At 37.7% G+C, this 20,411-nt stretch overlaps 3 protein-coding genes across 3 annotated transcripts; 1 reads left to right on the top strand and 2 right to left on the bottom strand.

Annotated features, from left to right (window-relative positions):
• Positions 1 to 385: 385 nt before the first annotated feature.
• On the bottom strand, positions 386 to 4,751 carry LOC146485577 (QRFP-like peptide receptor). The gene has a single exon (XM_085103359.1). The coding sequence runs from the start codon at positions 4,032 to 4,034 to the stop codon at positions 3,000 to 3,002; it is 1,035 nt and encodes a 344-aa protein (XP_084959485.1). The 5' UTR covers positions 4,035 to 4,751; the 3' UTR covers positions 386 to 2,999.
• A 3,025-nt stretch (positions 4,752 to 7,776) lies between these two features.
• LOC146485576 (lipid droplet-associated hydrolase-like) lies at positions 7,777 to 12,292 on the bottom strand. Its single transcript, XM_085103360.1, has 3 exons — positions 12,040 to 12,292; positions 10,181 to 10,710; positions 7,777 to 8,952 (listed from the first exon to the last, which is right to left on the bottom strand). The coding sequence occupies exons 1-3, from the start codon at positions 12,281 to 12,283 to the stop codon at positions 8,743 to 8,745; spliced, it is 984 nt and encodes a 327-aa protein (XP_084959486.1). The 5' UTR covers positions 12,284 to 12,292; the 3' UTR covers positions 7,777 to 8,742.
• Positions 12,293 to 12,344: 52 nt separating this feature from the next.
• On the top strand, positions 12,345 to 20,153 carry LOC146485575 (ubiquinol-cytochrome-c reductase complex assembly factor 1-like). The gene is made up of 10 exons (XM_085103357.1): positions 12,345 to 12,411; positions 12,541 to 12,690; positions 12,956 to 13,087; positions 14,572 to 14,685; positions 15,661 to 15,733; positions 15,961 to 16,018; positions 16,729 to 16,837; positions 17,737 to 17,817; positions 18,471 to 18,514; positions 19,758 to 20,153. Exons 2-10 carry the CDS (start codon positions 12,595 to 12,597, stop codon positions 19,942 to 19,944), a joined length of 894 nt encoding a protein of 297 aa, XP_084959483.1. The 5' UTR covers positions 12,345 to 12,411; positions 12,541 to 12,594; the 3' UTR covers positions 19,945 to 20,153.
• The last annotated feature ends 258 nt before the right edge of the window (positions 20,154 to 20,411 follow it).

Below are 20,411 nucleotides of genomic sequence, written 5' to 3'. Positions count from 1 at the left end.
TTTAGTTTATTCTTCCTTAGTGAAATCACTTATATTTCTCGCTGTGCCCTAAGAACAATTTCGTATCAGAGAAAAGGTTCTTTGAGAATGATGTATTATTCAAAGTGACATAGGCATACTTGGAAAAAAGAAATGCGAGTGCTCCTATCAGGAGTCGAAGCTAAGACCTTCCGATTACTAGTTCGGGTGCTCTACCACTGAGCTACAGGAGACTCGTGGGAGCTAAGGCCATTAAACTTGGTTCATGGGACAAAAATCCTGCGTACAGCTAGGATTTGAATGTCAATGTGTGGCATATGCGCAATGGAATAAATGTGTAAATGTGATGGTAAACAAAACAAAATATGACTGTAAACCACTATAGAATGTAAGTTAGTTTCTGGACAACAGTTGTGACATTTTCCTCAGCAGATGACAAGATCATTAGCTAGTCTTTTTCCCCCCACTTTTGCTTAATGAACGATCGAATCAAAAATGCAATCATTTATAGAACAAGAATGATGTATTATTCAGTAAGTGACACAGGCATACTTAGAAAAAAAACCGAGTGCTCCTATCACGAGTCGAACCTTGTCATAATACAGGGGATTACAAGATGAGAGACAAAAAACGGATCTAGAGCCGCCAAAATATTGCCGTTGTATTATAACAATCAAGTCAACGAATTGAAATTGGATAACCGTATACATATCTTACAACTGACATTTGCTTCCCTCGAAATTTTAAGAGTGTTTACCAGACACAAGCCTTAACTGACTGTCTAAACCCAAAACGCCGCCTTTTCTGTCTGTCTTTGAAGTTTCCGAAACAAATTAGGATAAAACAGAGTGGCGTTTGAAACAAATGCACGAGAAAAGCAGGTGGCACTCTGAAGATGATTTTTTTTTAGTATACCCGTTTTTATTAAATGTCATTCTTAAGCGGATTATTTTACTTAAATTTATCCGCGGTTTATGGAATTTCATTCCAAATGTTGTTATAAGTTTGGTAAATTAATGTCAGCGTGGGGTGTTTCTCTCCCAAGGTGATTTAATTTTTAACTGAGTTTCTATTCTTAGGAAACCTTATCCTACAAAATTGTAAACGCCAAAGAAATTAACTGGAATGACTTCAAGATCATGAAAAAACATAATCATTTCAAAACTCGGTGAATTGGCTTAGACTTTGAAAACGAGAAAATATAACTGGAAAGACGCTCCTTCGGCTGGAGACGGCAATAAACACATTTTTGCACAGCAAACTTATAAAATATGTGTTAGAACTATATATGTGTGCACATAAAATATGTGTAAACATCAGTGGGGAAATTAATTATGGAAAGAAGCGCGTGTGTAATAAACACTAGCACACTCACAAAGATTACCCAAGTTAATAAAGCGAGCTTTAGCAACGACAACGAGAACGTCAAAAAAGCAATAGGTTTAATAACCAAAACAACAACTCTGCACTTGCATTACACTTTTTGGTACATTTCTTTGCCGTCACTGCACGACTAGGACGTGAAATTTCCTGATGGGACGTTTTATGGAGGACGTAAAAACACACACGACGACGAATTTTTCTTTCTCTTTCTAAACTTGGGTGCGGTCTCCAAGAATTCAACTCCAGGAAATTTCACCTACACCTGACATTTAAAGCGAGTTGGAATAATCGCGACGACGCTTGAAGAAACGCGAATTCATTTTAATAGTGACGTTTTCGCTGCCGTCGCCATGGTCGTCGCTAAAGCTCCCTAATAATGTCGTGTTTCGTCTTAACAAACGGCTTTCAGAACTAATTGCGTATATCGCTAAGTTTAATATTGAGCCTCTGCAAAATTGAAGTCTCCGCAAGCCATCGTTTCGAATTACATGGGCTTAAAAGCATCTGAACGGTGGAGAGCTTAGTGGGGTACAATCGGGTTTGCATGAAAAGTGACATCTGTGAGGACATTAAAGAAGAAAACAGTCTCTTTGGGTAATATGGAAACTCAGCTAAAAGCCCAGTTATTATCACAGACAAATGACAGTTGAATTTCAAACAAAGGACTTTTCCTTTTGAGATTAATATATGTATTTTGTATTTATTTCAATTTTGACATTTCCATTTTTTGCTTGTTCTATGCTTAAATATTTAACATGCAATGAAATGTCTTGAATTTCAAGTTTACAAATCCTTAATGGATAAAACCCTTATTCTAATAAAAGTTTTTGAATGTAGAGCGAAACTGAGCTGAACTACTGTAGCTTAAACAAAAAGGTAACGTTTGCCATATGCTGTTGAACTAAGGTCATTTTTTGGGAACTCCGTTCAATCTTTCAGCTCCGAATGAAAACGTTTTTGGTAAAGTAAGGCTTTCTGTCTCTGAACGTAATTTGAACTTACGGAGTTCGAGACAGTAACATCTTTGGCTACATTTTGGTCCTATTTTGCGCGGATTCGAATCCCATCACACTTTTTTTTACTTAGTTAATACATATATATTTTACTTTTTCTTATTGTTTCATTTTTATATTTCACAGACAGAACGCTTGCAAATTCTTTTGCCGCAACTATACGCGGCGAATATCAGTCTCGAAATTTCGTAATTAATTTGAATTATCTGACAAGTTTGAACATTAAATTAGGTGGAGGAAACCACATGGAAAACAGCGTGTTCAAGACTAAGATTTCCATTGAAATTGCTCGCCCAAGTTCACTTTTAGCTCAGGCAAAAACTTCACGAGTTATATTCATCCAGTTTGGCCGAATTGGAATTTCCAATCCGACCTCGCTTGGCTCAAACCGGGCTGATATTTAGTCAGGGCTAATTCGTTCTTCACGCAATGCATAACGACTTGTGCCGTATTATTCGTCTTTTTTCACACTCATTAAAACGCACGCGAGTTTGAGACGATTTGGTAAGCCGTAATGGTCATCTTGGACGAGGCTGAACGAGTTTTATCAAGGAACCTCCAAAAACCTCTAAAGCAAACAACTTCGGGCGAAAAGTAAGCAAACATCATGTAAGTGTCAAATTTCTACAGTGCCGTGGAAAACATTGGTTCAGGGGCTTCCCTGTACACGGTTGAAACCATTCCGGCCTTCGAGTGAACTGCATTGTGTTTAACAAAGATCTTTTTGAAACCTTCCCAATAATTAGAGCTACGAAATGCGTAAAGAATTGGATTCAGACACGAGCTTGAAGTCACAAGTAATTCAAAAACACGTAGTAAGACTGAAAGGATTTCCTGTTCAGAAATGAGCTTGTCGCGGTCTTGTAGCGCGATGTATAAAACAAATGCTCCGTAAGGCATATAACAGATGTAAAATGCTGCCGTTACGCTTATCAAAAGCTTCGCCAGGCGTTTTTTCGTGTGATGGTCCCCCCTGCCGGAAGGCGCTTGTGAAAAGACGGTTTTCTTGAAAAACAATCCTCGAATGATTTGAAAATAGCAATACGCGAGAACCACAAATGGAACAAAACCAAGGAAGACTATGGTGCAGACCACATGCACTCGAAGTAAAGAGGCGGTCTCCAAGCTAAACGGACACACACAACGGCCGTACTGTTCGCTGTACTTGTTTTCTGCAAAGTCCGGAAGGCTTATTAAAATCGCCGCGATCCAAATAAACACGATAACGTATTTAACACGTTCAACGCTTAACCGAAGTTCAGTTCGCATAGGCTTCATTAGAGCGTGGTATCGCTCGGTCGCTAGAATAGTCAGCGTTAAAACAGAACTCGCAATTGCGACACCGATGATAGCATTTCCAGTGAAAATCCTGCAGATATAGTCCCCAGTACTTCCCAATGGATGTATCGGGTAAAACGCGAAGCTGTATGTCCTTGGACACCAAAGTAAAGTTATCACGTCGCTGACCGCCAAGTTGACGAGAAGAATATTTGTGGTTGTATGCATAGCTCTTGTTTTGCGAACCACGGTTATGACAAGAACATTTCCGATCAAACCAACAATAACGACCACAGCGTAAAGAACAGCAAAAACGATGTCCACAGTTCCGACAGAATATTTGCTAAAATCCGGTGAGGTGTAATTCCCATTTTCGGACATGTTGTAGCCGTCTTGAATTGCCTTATTTTGAGAATTGTTTGCCGGCTGCGCGCGTTCTCATAACTTACAGAATCTCATTTCCTGCTTCGACCAAATTACATCGAGAACCAGAGTAAAACGTGACAAATTTACCACTGGTAGATGTCATCTACATTGTGTTTCGAAAGCAGCTGTATTTAGTATTCAGGTTATCGCTTCCTTTCGCACCTGAATTGTGCAACACAAACTTATCGAATGCTTTAAGAATGAGTTACTGTTGTCATGTGACCTAACTCTTGCGTTGACCGAAAGCCTTACTGATTTAGGTCAAGATCGAAATTCTCTCAAACGATCGCCATACAGTTCTTATAATGAAAATTATGGGAATTTGTTGGTTCAGCGGGTATATATAACAAACACTTGCTTCGGTCGGGTGAAACACTAAAGCGATATCTCAAATGAAAAATTCGAGTTATCTACACGGTGATAAATTATAAACGTAGAGCAAACGAAGGGAATTTTTCCAATTGAGCACCCCGCTAAAGTGAAGACAAAACAGAACTGCGGAAGTCGAGAATACAATTGAAACAACGAGACAGCTATTTCGATTTACACAAGTTTACAATGTAGCATATAGAGCACGCTAATTTGAGAAAGTGATTATTCAAAGCTCTGGCTTCTGGTTAACGACGGGGGCACCAATCTTGGACCTTTACTGACTGTGAATTGCAGGGGAATAATTTGCACCCACAGTACAGGCGGTCTGTTCAGGTCCTCCAGACAGTTTTATAAGGCTTGTTTGATTTTTTTTTTGTCATTATAAAATGCGCTATATAAACGCCGGGCTAGAAAGGTGTAGCGAAACAGATAGGCTCGCGAAAAAACACTTTAACAAAATAGAAACTGAATTTTACGTATATCAAATACAGAAAAATAGTAAAAAAAAACTTGCCTGATATAGCTTATCATTTTCAGTCTATGATTAGAATGTCAAGAAAAAGATTAAATCTAAACAACAAAATTTTAATGCGACAAATTTCAATAAGTTTTCTATTGAAAGCAAATTCATTGAGTCAATTTTGGAACTAGGGAAAAGCTTTATTTATTGCAAGAAAAGTTAAATTAATATCTTGCTACGAAAAATTATAACTTCACCCAAATGGCATTCTACTTTCCAAGAAAGGGCAAAAGAAAAAGATTTTCTTGCTCTTAAATAGTAATAAATTCGGCTGAATTATAAGAAAGAAGGAAATATTTCGGAAACGCAATATCACCAAAATAAACATTTCATTAACTTTCTTTAAATGACAGAAAAAGTGAGAAAATCGTTGATTGTTTTACGGTGTTTATGCTGTTAGGTTCAAATAAAAACTTGCGAAATCTCATTTCTGTAGTTTAAACAACGAATCCCGTCTGCACAAGCTGAATCTACATCCTAATTTTTTGTTGATTTTAAACTAAGAACAAAATTTTAAAAATTGCGTTCGACGTTCAAGCGCAAAATTGAAAACGAAAAACATTTCAAGTCAACGCTTGACGTTTGTACGTTGTATTCAAAACTGCTATACGACCCAATAAAAATTTTTAACAATTAAGAATAATTTATCAATTTGTATATAGCGCATGTTTCATGACGAAAATGATCAAATGCGCTTTACAATCTAAAAAAAAAAAAATATAACAATAAAATGACAGAAGTAAAAACAAATAAAAACGCAACATCGTGAATTAATTGGGAAAGGCTAATTTTAAAAAAAAGGTGAGTTTCAAGAAGAACTTAAAAAGAATTGACAGGTCTTGCATTCTTAATATGAGACAGTAGAGAGTTCCATTATCTAGAGGCCGCCAAAGTGAGCGAACGGTTTCCCAGTGAACGATATGATCTGCACACCAGAATGCTTAGCAATAGTTCACTGGTTGACCGTAAATTGCACACACACACGCACAAGAGAATAGGCATGATATGAGAGCATCCCACACCCTATAGTCCAAGGTATAGTTCAGCACGAACTGTGCTAGTGTACTTTCAAAATTTGACAGGTTTAAAGAATGATGTAGTAGAACAATAAATCCCTTATTCGATGGTTTTAAAGGCAATACAACCATTCAGAAATCTCAAGAGCATGGAGCAAAGAAATAATTAAAGTGAGTTCTGGACGCGAATCAAATTCATGACAAGAACCACACAGCGAATCACGTACATTTGAAAAATGCTCAAATTAAACTGCTCAAATAAAATAAAATTTCTCTAAGAGTACTGGGAGGAAACTATTTAGTGGTTTCTCCCAGGATAATCAGTTTTTGCTCTAACTGAAATAGTTAAAATGGATAGGACGAACTTAAAAAAAAAATGGCCAATTCTTTCAAGTTGCAATCTATTCCCATCCAAGTCAACCGCAGCCAAAATTAATTAGTACTACTTCTTTGTACACTGGTAGGGCAATTGTTAACATAACTGAACCACCGCTACAAATATGGTTTTTGTCATTCAAAGTTACACTAAAAATAGGTTACACTGCTCCCTTTAACACTAAACCACTAAGCCTCCGCATTTGATCCTCCGTTGCTCTACCGACCGAACTACGAGGCTAGACGGGAGCAAGTCGTGGGCGATTATGGTGGTAATTGCGGCAATGTGAATGTGAAGGGTACCAGTGAATGTTGTGCCGCTAGCACTAATAACACAAATGATGGATCATAGAATTAATTCTGCAGTGTATTTTAAAGTGCTTAAGTTTACGAATCCATGAATTTGTCTGTTCTCCTTTTAAGAAAATCGGTTGACATTTTCCTTATTGTGTTTTAAGAACATACCAGCTGGCATGCCGTGAACAATGAACAAGAGATGTTTTTTTTTAATTAGCGTATATATTTCGCCAACGTTTTGACCCAAAAAAGTTAAAAATCCCCACGATACACGTCCTTTAATTGCGCTACTTTCAAAAAACACCCAATTTACATGGTTCAACACTGTACTTGGATTGTCAAAATGTCACAAAATTGAAATGAAGTGTTTCAAAACTCGTGGGAGTAAACGTTTTCCTCGTTCACTGTTATCTTCATAATAGGCAATATTACGTACCTCATTAGAGTTAGCAGACACGACTCGACGACAAATAAATTGTCGTATTAGGGATCTTAGTTCTCCGACGGTAAATGAATGCCGCCGCGGAAACAGTGATAAGATCCCCAAGATCTATCATTGGTTTGTTTGTTCAGAAAAAGCTGCCGCGTAAAAGACGAGACCTGTTTGCGCGAGACGTCGCTGTTAATCCTGATTGGCGATTACTGAAGATAACTTGAAGAGTTCCTAAAGTCGGTCTTGAATGAGTTAAAAGACTGCGGCCCGGGATTTTGCGGTGTTGTTTAAATTGCACAACATGTTTGAACAAGTACTGAAATAGATTCAAACATGAACTAGATCTTAGAGCGCAAGAAGGCAATATCAAGTAATTTCCAGAGAAACGAACAAACCATAATAATTTTTTGGTGATTTTAACGGTAGAAATAGCTATAACCATCTCATTTCCAACAAGCGTGAGTGGAATAATTGCTTTATTAAAAACAAACAAGAAATGTTGCTAGATCTTGCTGATTTCGCTTTGCAAGAACAAACAGAAGACAGTTCAATGGTCACTATTTCTCAGGCATGGTATAATGGCTCTTAATAAAAACTGGATCATTGTATAACACAATTCGAACGATTTGATCGGCTTAGCGGCCATGGTATATGAGTCATTATACCACGCCCGAGAAATAGAGACCATCAAATTGCGTAGCAGTATGCAGTACGTTAACTTCGGACTTTGTCGATTTAAAACTATGCAATCTGTTTTGTCACCACACTTAATCTTATTCGCGTTACATGTGATAAATTTCGTGACATTATTCATTTAATTAGTTTTCTTGTTAATAAATCTTTTATCATGCAAAATTTTAAGTCACGCACGTTAGTTCGTCTTTCACAACACACACGAAGCATAAAACATTGGGATTATACAACATACGAGGTAGTTAGTTTGACTGTGTTTACTGCTAATAAATAATTATGTGTATGGGAGCATCTTTCCATGGAACATGCGCAATAAAAGTGTAAAGTATTATCATGATCATGATCATCATCATTATCATCATCATCATCACCATCATCATTATCATTATTACTTCCAGTCTAGTGCAATTTTTTAACTTAGTTGATGGACATACACATAACTTGAAATTTAAATCCCTACTATAAAATGTTATTAAACTTAATGTACATTTTTAATGTGTATTTTTGCTTTTCATTTCTAGCTAATTTTGACAAGATAAAATTATTGTAACCCATTCTAAAGATTGATTCGAAGTTGCAGCTGTAGTTTACCAACTTTGCAACTATAAATGTTTCATAAATAAACATAAATAAGTTTTTTTTAAAAAAATAGATGTTTCTCATACGAGACATCCCCAAGATAGTATACAGCTATTTCAATTAACGTTGTCGGATCAAAGTATAAAGCTTTCAGACAAGACCTCAAGATTCTGTGGATTTTTTTTAATGAATAAGTTCATCAAAATCAGCTATGCCTTGTTTGTCCAGTGAAGATATACGATGGCAAGCCATTTGGATGAAATAAATGTTAGGATATCAAATGAATGAGTTGGCAGCCTCTCTGAAGATGTCTTAAGCGTTAAGCTTTGATCTGACAACGTTAATTGAAATAGCTGTATATGCAAATGTTCAAAGATTTCATGGAATCACCTCCTGTATCCATGGCGCCACCATTTCAGCAACTTCTACCGAAGATTCCAAAACAAAAGCATGCTCAAACTTCCTTTGGCACAAATATATTTCACCATCAGGAAACCTCCTTTTCATGTCCTGGTAGTAGGAGACTGGGGCCCAATGATCAGTGGTTCCATAGTAGAAGATCAACTTCTTTAAATTTTGGTCAATTATCTAAGTGCAAAGATGGTGATGTTAATTGAAGGTTTTTAAGCCACTTACATACATTGTAAAGGATATAATATCTGCAGTCACTTTACCATCAATGCAAGCTTTAAGCAAATTATTCTTGACTGTAAGGAAGCAAAAAGAACAAACAAACAAACAAACAAACAAAAAAACAAACAAACAAGAAACAGACACACATACACATACACACTCACACAAACAATATTACTGAAGGGCCAGGGGTCCATTTCTCAAAAGACCTGGTAACTAAGATGGCCCGATAAGTGTCTTTGTAATAAATGTTTCTTAACAGAGGTCAATTATTTTTTTTAGCTCTGAATACTAAATTTTAAAATCTTATAATTCAATGAAAACATTGGCCAAGTACCATGTCTGTAATCACTGTGTAATCGGCAAAAAAACATTTAAAAATATACTTATTGGGTCCGGTAAGTTACTGCGTCTTTCAAGAAATGGCTTCCAGGGGCATAAATAAGAGACCTACAGCCTGTATGTCAAATCGTATGTTGGTCTTTTTTTTTCCCAAAAAATATCACCAAATTCCAGGACTCATTGTTAATACACCTTTTATTGTAGTATTTTATTTTTGATGCATCACTAATAAGTATATCTTTCATTGTAGCATTTAAATATTTAACAACTTACACTCTGTCATTCAGAGCATTTTTTTCTTGTATAATCACATGTATATTATTAATTTTAGTGTATTTTAAATCAAAGGTTAGGGTGCGTTTCTTTTGGAAAATCCGAATCTGTATTTTTGATCTAAGATCACTCGGATCATGGTGCATCAAAGGAACCAATGAATCCTTGCCCAGAGTGGAATCGGTTCCTTTAGTGATTTTGGATCAAAAATCCAGATTCGGATTTTCTCAAAGAAACGCACCCTTAATAATATTTGTAGGTGATCTGTCTTAGTATGGGACTTTTGTTAACCATAATCTTTATGGTCATTTCAATCATTTGTCATCCTTTCTTTATTAGTCTTATTTCACCATTTTAAAAATTGAAATAAAAAGTAAATAAAATAAACATGAAATTTCACCTTACAATATCACTACTTGATCAAACAAACAAGTAAGGAGAATAAAGAAAACGATCACTAAAGATGAAATGTCTTGATCAGATGTTCAAACAAATTCTCCTTACCAGTAGCATAAGACAAGTATATAGATTGGTAAGGAGAAAATGCATGTTGAAATTAGGTATTTACCTCATCATCAGGGTGAAGCACTTCTTTCATTTCATCTTGTGCCATTGTAACAACGCCATTTATCGACTGAGGAGTAAGAAGTCTTAGCACTGACTCCACCGAGCTTGACATCAGATTTTCTCTGTCACTCAGCCACCACTTAACAAGAAACTGTTTGAAAAAGTTGGGAAAAATTGAAAACACTGCAACCGCACTCACAGCCAGCCACTTAAAATATGTTACCATGGGCGTCACATATCTGCCATTCGGAGAAACTGCCATCCGCTCAATTGTAGGAAACAGCAGAATGGCTTTGGTGATATCTGAAGCTCTATTGCAAGTTTTGAGAAGATTCAGTATTATGTAGGCTCCAATGGAATGCCCAATAAGAATTATTTTGGAGCGTGGAGGGATATGTTCCTCGAGGAATTTCTTTTTGTGAGTGATTTGTTCCTTGAGGCTCAATGGAAAACTGTTTTCTTCCACTGCATCTTTTTCATGAGAAGTTTTTAGATATGAGCTCACAGGATAATGTTTAGTTGGTGAATGACCTGAGGAGAGAAAATACAGAGAAGAAAAACATAAAGACAATAAATTGTTTTAATGCAGTACCTGTTACAGCGAGTTATCGCTTTTTCTGCGCACATAATTTACACCTACTTTTGTTTTATTTGTTTATGTTACGTCTTTCATACCTTTCCCCCCACACCTTTATAGATCATTATGTATGTAAATAGCCTTTCTGTCACTCCTTTTACCCTTTTTTAGCCAGTTTTCTTTGCATAAGTTTTTAGTGTGCGCGTCGTTTTCAGTGTTGTAAGTTTTGTTTTGCCGTTTTTTCCGTCCTGGTTATTTACTATAAAATCACCGATAAGGTACATTCTTATGTTAGTCGTTTGTTTTCTATTGTTTCTCAGTTGCTTATTCCATGTCGTTACTTGCAGTATTTTTTAACATCTTTTATTTAATCTTTGTCTTTTAAGAACCATTATGGAACGGATTTGTTTACCGTCAGGATGTGTTTGGAATGGTGAAGTTATCGAATAAAGTAGAGAGCTGAGTGAAATTAGCAGCGGCTACAGTATATGTACCTTTGGCTACCTATAGTGCTTTTGAGATTGCTTTTTCTTGTTTTAGCTCAGGTTTGCCAGATTTTTTGCATGTGGCCTTGAATTCCTTCAGGAAACATTGCTTCAATGTTTTATCTACTGCTTTGTGTTTCATTTTGTGATCAAAACCTTACCCATAATCATGGGGTTTTCCTCTGGACGAACTACAAAACAGTGAAAAGTTCTCAGGGCAACATTTCCTAAAGCATCACATGTTGAGGAGGGGAGGGGGGTTATCAGAAAAGGGGCTTATTACAAAAAATGACTTCCAAATTTTTTTTTTTTGGGGGGGGGGGAGGGAGGGGGGCTTATTAAAGAGGGGGTAAACTTTATTAATTTTTATCACTGCTATGTACTCTTTCTTAACATAATTACTACTGTACTTTTATTTATTTATTTATTTTTTTTACTTAATTACTTTTTTTTATGCAATACCATCTATGTATATGGGAATGCAAATAAATTGTTGTTGTTGCTGTTGGACTTAACAGAGCTTTTTAAGGCAATTAGAAGTAAAACCACAGGCAAGTGTAGCCAGATTTTGGAAAGCTTTCCGCACAACCCTCTATATTAATTATGTATATATTTTGCGACTCAAAACTCTATTCATGCTCGTCCTTTGTGAAAGGGCTTATACGTAAGACATTGATGCATGTATAATTAATGTAGGGGCTGTGCAGAAATCTTTCCGCCTACTCTTCTTGAAAAAAGTCGTGCATACAGGAAAGAAGATAACATGAAAGCTACAAAGCGTGTCAGGCTGTTGCTTACCAGCATGCGAAATTGCATACAAAGGCCACTTGCCGTGGAGGGAGTTGAACAAAGTCGTGACGAATTCGTCATAAAACTCCACCAAGCCTGGATTTCCAGGAATTACAACAATGACGTACTTGTGGAGGTATTCCCTAGTTAAGCCGTGAAGTTTTCTTTTCGGTGAAATTTTTGATACAACCGTCGGCAAGCCGTTCACAACTAAAACTTCTTTGACAAGTCTTGACGCGCTGGAGGTCGCCATCTTGGTGGACCGTGGGACCTCTCCGTGAGGATAGACTGGGTTCTAGAGTAATTACCGCTGGAATAAGGCAGTAGGCTCATAGAAAGTAAAGAAGGAAAAACATGGCCGGCTTTTTGCGTCAAACGAAGGTACGTGAACGAGCTTTAAACTCAGTTAAACGTTCCTTGTATTTTACATATTAGTAGTATTTCGAATTGAGTATTTCTCAAAGGGAAAGAAGACTAATTTCAATGGTTTGTTTTTCTTGTGATTTGCAGATGATGGCGGTTGTAAAAGTTTAGCTCCTACTAAAGTCTGTGAACTTACGTAAGATGCACTCGATTTCCAGCAAATTGTTCCGTAGATCTGCTGTAACCTTGGGGCGGTTATGGTTAATGAACGGCGCCTACAATGTTAGGGTCATTCAGGTATTTGAAGTTCTTGTTATGATCTGTTTCGTTGTGTTCTCATATTTACGTTTCCTGATATGACCAGCTATAGCTACATATTGTACGTACATGTAGAGGGCAAGGTTACATAACACAACAAACGTGATGCAACTAGAGACGAAAAGAAAAATTTATGTTTTCAATTTCTTTCGATGACCCATCACTTGTGTGTTTGGAAATCTGTAAATGATAGTAGAAAAAGACTGTTTTTCAATTTTGCTTCATCCATTTGTTATCTCCATAGGCTCCTTTGAGCTGCTTAGCTTGCAGACAGGTACAGCTGTTCAGCAATAAACATGGATCCACCCACAAGAGGATTGGGTGTACGTCAAATTATCTTGCTGCACAGACTGCAAGATTTCAATCAACAGCACAGGTAGAGTACGTTTGACCCTTCTTTAACATTAGGCATGGTTTGAGTGGTACATCCTGTGGCTGTGCACAGTAAAAAAAATACATGTAGTTATTTTCATCAGCCGTGATCCAGCAGAAATCTAAGTTGAAGCAAGTTTTGGAAATGAAATGGCATCATTATCCCTGTCCATCGTCACCTTATAAGAGCACTTGGCAAATCCCATTGACTTTCTGGCTGGTACGTGTACACTGTATACGCGGTTGTGGTCTCATTCACTCAGAAGCCTTTCAGAGAATCACACAGCAAACTGACCACATGCTGGCACGGAAGGTGGTCACAGCCCGTTGTTCTTTTATGTCCTCAAATTGGAGATGAGACCACCATTTCTATGTGGTCATCCAAGCCACGTGAAGGTCTAACCATTTGCAGATGTCAAAGCAAAGGGCAGCACCTGCTCCTCAGTTGTCTTAAGGCCCCATCCACACTAACACACTTTCAAAAGTGTCTGTTTTCATCTCAGCGAAAACAAAGCAGATTATTTTCATCCACACTAGCATTTTCGAATTGTTTTCACTTATCCACACTTAAAGGTTTGAAAATGATGAAAACAACTGAGACAGGATTCCTCATGTGTTAAAATCACAAGACCATTAGTTGTATTGATAGATGCTCCGATTTAGACTGGAAGCGATGGCATGTGATGGTTTTATGTCACCGTTTTCAAAAGTTTCCGTTTTCACCTGTCCACACTGGAAACAAAGTGTCTTCAAAATGATGCGTTTTCATAAGTCTCCACTTTTGAAACCATTTCTCAAAGTCTCTGTTTTCATCTGCAGTTTTGGTTGTGTTAGTGTGGATGATGGGCGAAAACACGTCAAAAGGTACATGTATGCGTTTTCAAAAAGAAAAAGCATTAGTGTGGATGGGGCCTAAGACCCAGTTTATTTGTCCAGCTGGCATTCAAACCCACAACCTCCTGCTTTGCAGTCTGGTGAGGCTAACCGGACAGCAACTTGTGTACAGAATTGCATTTGCTGGCTAAATTGATTCAACAATCAATAACATTTCACTGTAAAGTAAGATCTGTGCTGAGAACAGCTGAGAACATTCAGTTATCTCAGACATTGTCTGACATTTTTGATCTATCAGTGTGCTGGGGCATTATGTCCTTGCAGAAGGGAACTTAAGTTTTTGTTTCTGTAACTGGTCACAATAGGTAGAAGGGACAGAAAGAAGGGATTGGAGAAAGAAAGGGGTCTGTGAACATGGCATTCTTTTTGTGTGTTGGGTTGTTGGCCAACCCGTAACTTAGAGGAGCAGGAACTGTGCTTTTTCAGGCCTTTCCCCTCTCAAGAAATTAGCAAAGGTACCCTACCAGGGACAAATTGAGCTACAGCTAGTAAAGCTCTAGGAATTGCTGGGATGGTCCACTGACATGGCAGAACAACAAACATGGGATGAAGATGGCCTTGTAAAAGTGATTTTGTATTTTATGTCCTCTGTAGGGATCAGAGAGCAGTGTTGATCCAATGGAGGAGAAATTGATGAGTGGCAGCACCCTGATGGACAGAATCATTAGGGTTTTGCGAGTCATTGCCGGACCTTTGGTTAAAAATACAGTAAGGATATGTAAATTTAAGATGTTTGTCTTTGTTTTCGGTGGTTGAGGTTGTCTCCTGTTTCCCTTTTGCATCTGAAAGCGTGATTTCAGACAGTTTTTCCAGGATTTGGATGATAACATTGTCGGTTTTCACTGTCACACCATTGACGTGTGTGTGAAAAAAAAAAAAATCGAAACTATGCCATGAATGAAGTCAAGAAATTGACATGTTATAGATGATAAGTAAATAAGAAATCTGTCTTAGTGTCAGGTCTGTGCGGTATTCCGTTCTTGAGTTATTTGATAAAATGTTTCACACAAATTTTTAGAGCTCAGTATGGAGACGCCATGTTGGTGTCCCTCTGAGGGGCACGAACATGGCTGCCGGAAATAGGATGGGCCAGGAAAAGGCCAGGAATAAGCCAGAAAAGAGGTTCATTTTCCCTTGTCAATTTTCGACTGTTTAGATAAATATTTCTCCTCAAACTTAAATTGTTTAGAATGCTGAAAATCACCCAAAGAGTCGCACAGCTCTGTCACGCACTATGAAAACTCGGAAATTGAAATTGTTTTATTTTCAAAAGGAAGTACAACATAGAGCTAAGAAATTATGAAAGACATATTTTTAGATAATCTTTTCTTAAATGAAGGTAATAATTTTGTAGGCCTCCCGGTTTTGAATTCTAGAATTTAATGACGTCACGTGAAAACCAAGAATACATTTAGCCCTTTTAACCCCTAGTATCAAAAAACAAATTCTCTTATCTTGTCCCCATACTTTTCTTATAAAAGTGCTCTACCAACTTAAGTTGCTTAGAAGACTGTACTGGCAATCACAGAGGTCATTGAATTGGTTCAAATCCTGTTCAAGCTTGCATTTTTCAGGATTTCTTTTTGCAACTGCTTAAGTTGCCTAAATAACTGCAAGGGTCTTCCTTCTATTTAATTCAATGACAGTTAATTAGTTAAACAAATGTAATAATTTTTTCTCTAGGTTTTAATAGGCAGTGCAAGAAATATGTATGCATGTTGTGTTGAAGGCATGAATTTCGAAGAATTCTTTGAAGGTACGTCAGTTCACTGCTGTTACTAATCCTGGGATTAGGTGGCTCTGACCAGTACAGTGTTATTGAAGGAGTTGCATTCATCTTTTCACATTGCATTAAACTATAGTTTTTACTTAAGTGGGGTTTGAATTTCAGAGTTTGTGTTTAAGTATAACTTTGATATTATTTTGTATCTTGAACTAAACTGGATTTAAAACTGATGTGTACAATGCACTCTTTACCCATAGCTTGTGAATTGCCTGACACATTCCAGTCGTGGTTTATTGTCCTTCATCTTCATGTATGGTGAGTTTTTGTGTTACAAGTATGTTGTACCTTTGTTCAAACCTTGGAGTTTAAAAACTGTTTTTTATTTTTGGCGGGGTGGGTGGGGGAGGGGGGGTGGACCAAGTTGTTAACACCGCAAAATGTATTTAGTCAAAACAGAACTTAAAGGGGAAGTATCATGGGTTTTTTACCTCTTTTGATAAAAATGGTGAAAAAAGATCTTCACTTTGCTACAAAATAATTCTAGAACAACAAGAGAAAAGAAATCAACTCAATTCTTGACAGGAACAACTCGTACTCTGTTCTAGCGCATTTTGGAAACAAAAATACGAAAACTTGAAAAACATTAGCCTAACATTTTTCAAGTTTCAATCCATTCCGACCTACTCTGTCTCCGGCCAGAGGCACTAATCAACAGTTTTATTGCACTGGGTGCTAATTTATAACAAAACTAGACATTATTTTTTTGTTTCTGTTGTCAGACAAACATTTTTGGGTTTTGAAATGATATCAAGTTTTCGTGATACTTCCCCTTTAAACAAATTCCAACATTCCTCAGCATAACCCCAAAGCATTGGTTCCCCTCCTTCCTATGAGAGTTGACATTGTTTCTCAAGATGCTGTTATTTATCTTCTCCTTAAAAGCAAACATATGCAAGTGCCAATGATTACCTCTGGTAGCTCTCTGTTGACACTTAAATTAATTTTAATTGTTATTTGTTTTGAAGGATGTGCTTGGTGCGACTCAAGGCTGAGGGTAAAGATGGCCACTTCACATACAAGAAGCTGGTAGAAATGATGTGGTTTGATGTGGAGGAGAGAATAAAGAACCTTGGGGTAAGAAAAGCAAGGAGTGATTGACCCTTAACCACTCGCAAAACTAAGTTTAGACTGCGAGCAGTCTCTCTTTTGCTTGAGAATCCGCAGGGAAGAACGCAAAAACTTCACTTCCTAGTAGGGTCAGTATCATCAAGAACATGGACGGGGTGGGGTTGGGATCTTTCACCGAAAAGCAGACAAGGAGAGAGAGAGAGCAATTTTCAATTAGAACCAAAGTACATGTAATAAATTTCTTTGCCCAATGAAATTAATGTAAGCAGTGCAGTGAGTCAATCAGAAATCAAAGCCAATACAGTCATGTGAATGATGTCAAGGGCAACAAATCGCATGTGAGCAAGTCATGACTGACTTTTGTTTCCCATTGATTGAGAAAGTAGCACAAGTTTTGCTAACCAATAGACCCTTCTCCAAAATGGCGGCAACAGATTTGAATGAGTTAAAATTGAACTGAATGAAAAAGCTGATACCAGCACTGGAAAGAGAACCTTTACTTTAGTAACCTTGCAAAGTTTCAGCATATAAGGTGTTATATCAGCTTAGGAAATGTAAGATGAAATTTGACAAATTTACAGACGTTTGTATGACTGGGGGTATACGTCATACCCCCAGTCATACAAACGTCTGTAAATTTTTCATTTTTCAACTTACATTTTCTCGGCTGATATAACGCCTGATGCGCTGAAACTTTGCAGGGTTACTAAAGAAAAAGTGCTCCTTCTAGTACTGGTATATGTTTTTAATTTTAACTTATTTGAATTTTCGGCTGCCATTTTGGAGAAGGGTCAATTGCAGAGTGTAGTAATGCAAAGCTTTTGATACTCAAATTGGAAACCGTTCTATAGCACAAAGTCGTACAAGTACTGGGAATAAGAATATTACTGCGCATTTATTTTCAGACCATTGACTCTGTTGTCGTCAGAGACAACTTACGTGTTTTGGTGAAACAGTTCTACGGACTCACGATTGCGTTAGATGAGGTACGATTTTACAATAGGCTGATTTAGCAACAGAATGGGAACGTCATTTGAGGACGCGAGAGCGCGCGAAATAGTCTGGATGCAGGTCTATTTCGACTATATATGGGGATTATGGGCATCCTTGATGCGCGCGTCGTTGTCAATTGACGTTCCCGTTCCGTTGCTAAATCAGCCTAATAACGCCTACGTTCCTCCTTATTAGAAGAAACTTTCGTAAAAAGTTATTTTTTGTTTTTTTGGTAAGAGTGATAGTTCGCGACATTCAATTTTTTCACATTTGGATAATCTACAAGCCATTTAGTTAATGGCAAATTTCATTCCATAATTGCGTTCGACGTAGAAAGAACGCACTCTTAATACACATTGGAGTCGAGATTGTATGGGACAATGTTGATTGAATGAATGGATCTTGGGACGCGTATCTCGCATCCCCGCAGATTTTGCAGGGGCGGATGACATCGTCACCACCTTGGCCAAGGAGAGAGAGCCTGTTGACATCGAACGCACTCCCTAATCTTTGATTATTACTAGTTTTTTTTTTTGTGTCTTCAAGGGGCTCTGAAATTACTTCACAATGGTTTTGTACTTTTGTGCATGCTAGATGCGTAATATTTGTGACACGTTAATAAAGTTCTTACTTACTTTACTTACAGGGTTTGCTGTGTGACGACACTGTCTTAGCCACGGCTTTATGGCGGTAAGTGTTGGTTTCGCAACTGTAAAACACCCAAGTGTTCACACTATCGAAGCAACATATAATCTACATGATGTAGTGTGAGCTGTAGTGCTCGCTCAAACAGGGGACGGCAACAACAACGACAACGCCACAAAGCAAAAGGCTTGATGAGCAAAAACACTCGCTCTGCACGTGCGTTATAATTAAGGGACCTTACGAATGCATGGCGGCAACGTCAATGAAAATGTCACTAAAAAGTATAACATCATTTAATTTGTGCAGCTTCGCTATTATTTCAACTCGCTTAACTTCAACAGAAACGACGAACTATCCAGGAACCAAATTGGTAGGCGTGGCGTTCGAGGAAAGGAAGATAATTAAAAATCACCGTTGTGTGTTCACGTTCTCCACAAAACCTTGAATTCGGTAATTTCGCGTTGTTGTTTTGCAGAGGACGACAAAGAAATGTGCAAAAACTTAAAACGCACGTGCAGAGCGATTGTTTTTGCTCATTAATTAAGACTTTTGTTTTGTGGCGTCGACGTCGCCGTCCTCGTTTGCGTAAAAAAAATAAATAAAATAACTAAATAAAAATAAAAAAAAAACCCGAAGGTGCACCTTCAGTTCATTGAAAGCGATTTTGTTAGAAAGAAATGAAATCGCGCCCTTTTAAACTTACCTCATTGTTAGAAAGCTAGGGAGATGGCAAAACATTTAGAATGAAGCCGCATGATAGAACCAAAAAACAATAACCGCTACCGGCGGCGTGGATTTCCACTGTCGCGTAAATTTAGGTGCGTACATACATAAATTCAGCTGGCTTTACGTACGTAAACAAAATAAACAGAAGCGACGTATAAACGGCTTGCGTAAACATAAAAAGTTGAACAGCGCTCGACTTTTTTTTTACGTCGCTTCTTATTTTGTTTATATACGTAAAGGTGGATTTCCACTGTCGCGTAGATTTTACGTGCGTACAGACGTGAATTGAGCTGGCTTTACGTACGGAAATAAAATAAGAAGGGATGTGTGAGCTGCGTGCGTAAATGCAAAAAGTTGAACAACGCTCAACTTTTTACGTTTACGCGAGCCGTTCATACGTCGCTTCTTATTTTGTTTACGTACGTAAAGCCAGCTAAATTTACGTCTGTACGTACGTAAAATTTACGCGATAGTGGAAATCCATGTAGTAGTGGTACTGTTGGGAGAAAATAGTAAATAATCACTGTTGTAGTTCAAAAGGTTAACTATTTTCCTGTTGCAGGAACCTGTTTTACAATAAGAAACACACGGACGCTGAAGCTCTTGGCCGCCTGGTGGAGTATGTCAGAAAGAACGTTCAACATTTGGAAACCTACACCGGGCATGATCTTCTCTATGGCGGCGGTAAATTCACCTGGCTGCCATTCAAGGTGGAAGAAGGGGAAGAAGAGAACGAGGAGAACAAGTGACTGGCAAGATTGAACAACTTGGAACTCTATTCCCGGGATATATAAATTCGGACGGAATTTATGCGTATTGCAAAGTCATCAGCTCGAAGCGCGGAGTATGAATTAACATTTTACCTCTTTAATTTGTCGCTGTAAATTTGGGATCGAATTCTGGTTACATGTGTAAAGATTAAAGACCCACGGATAACAGGAATTTGAGGAATACTGTACACTGCGTTATCTTGTCTTGATTTACCTCAGTCTGTACATAATAAAGTGGTTTTTACACGATGAATTATTTTTCAGCAACTGTTTACGAGTAAGCTGGTTGTTAAAGGCAGGTTTACATACTGTACACGAAGCAAGCATAAGCACAGGGTTGTTTACACGTGCGATAAGCGTAAGCACAAGTTTACATACACAGGCGCAGTGAATTAAAGTTTTGGCGCCAAAATTTTAAATCCGAGATGGCGGAGGTACACGCCGCC

Source organism: Pavona decussata, unplaced genomic scaffold (assembly GCF_977016875.1).
Source record: "Pavona decussata unplaced genomic scaffold, jaPavDecu1.1 SCAFFOLD_26, whole genome shotgun sequence".
NCBI classification, from domain to species: Eukaryota; Metazoa; Cnidaria; class Anthozoa; order Scleractinia; family Agariciidae; genus Pavona; species Pavona decussata.
Note: the sequence above shows the minus strand (reverse complement) of the source record. Positions and strands in the feature narration are given on the sequence as shown.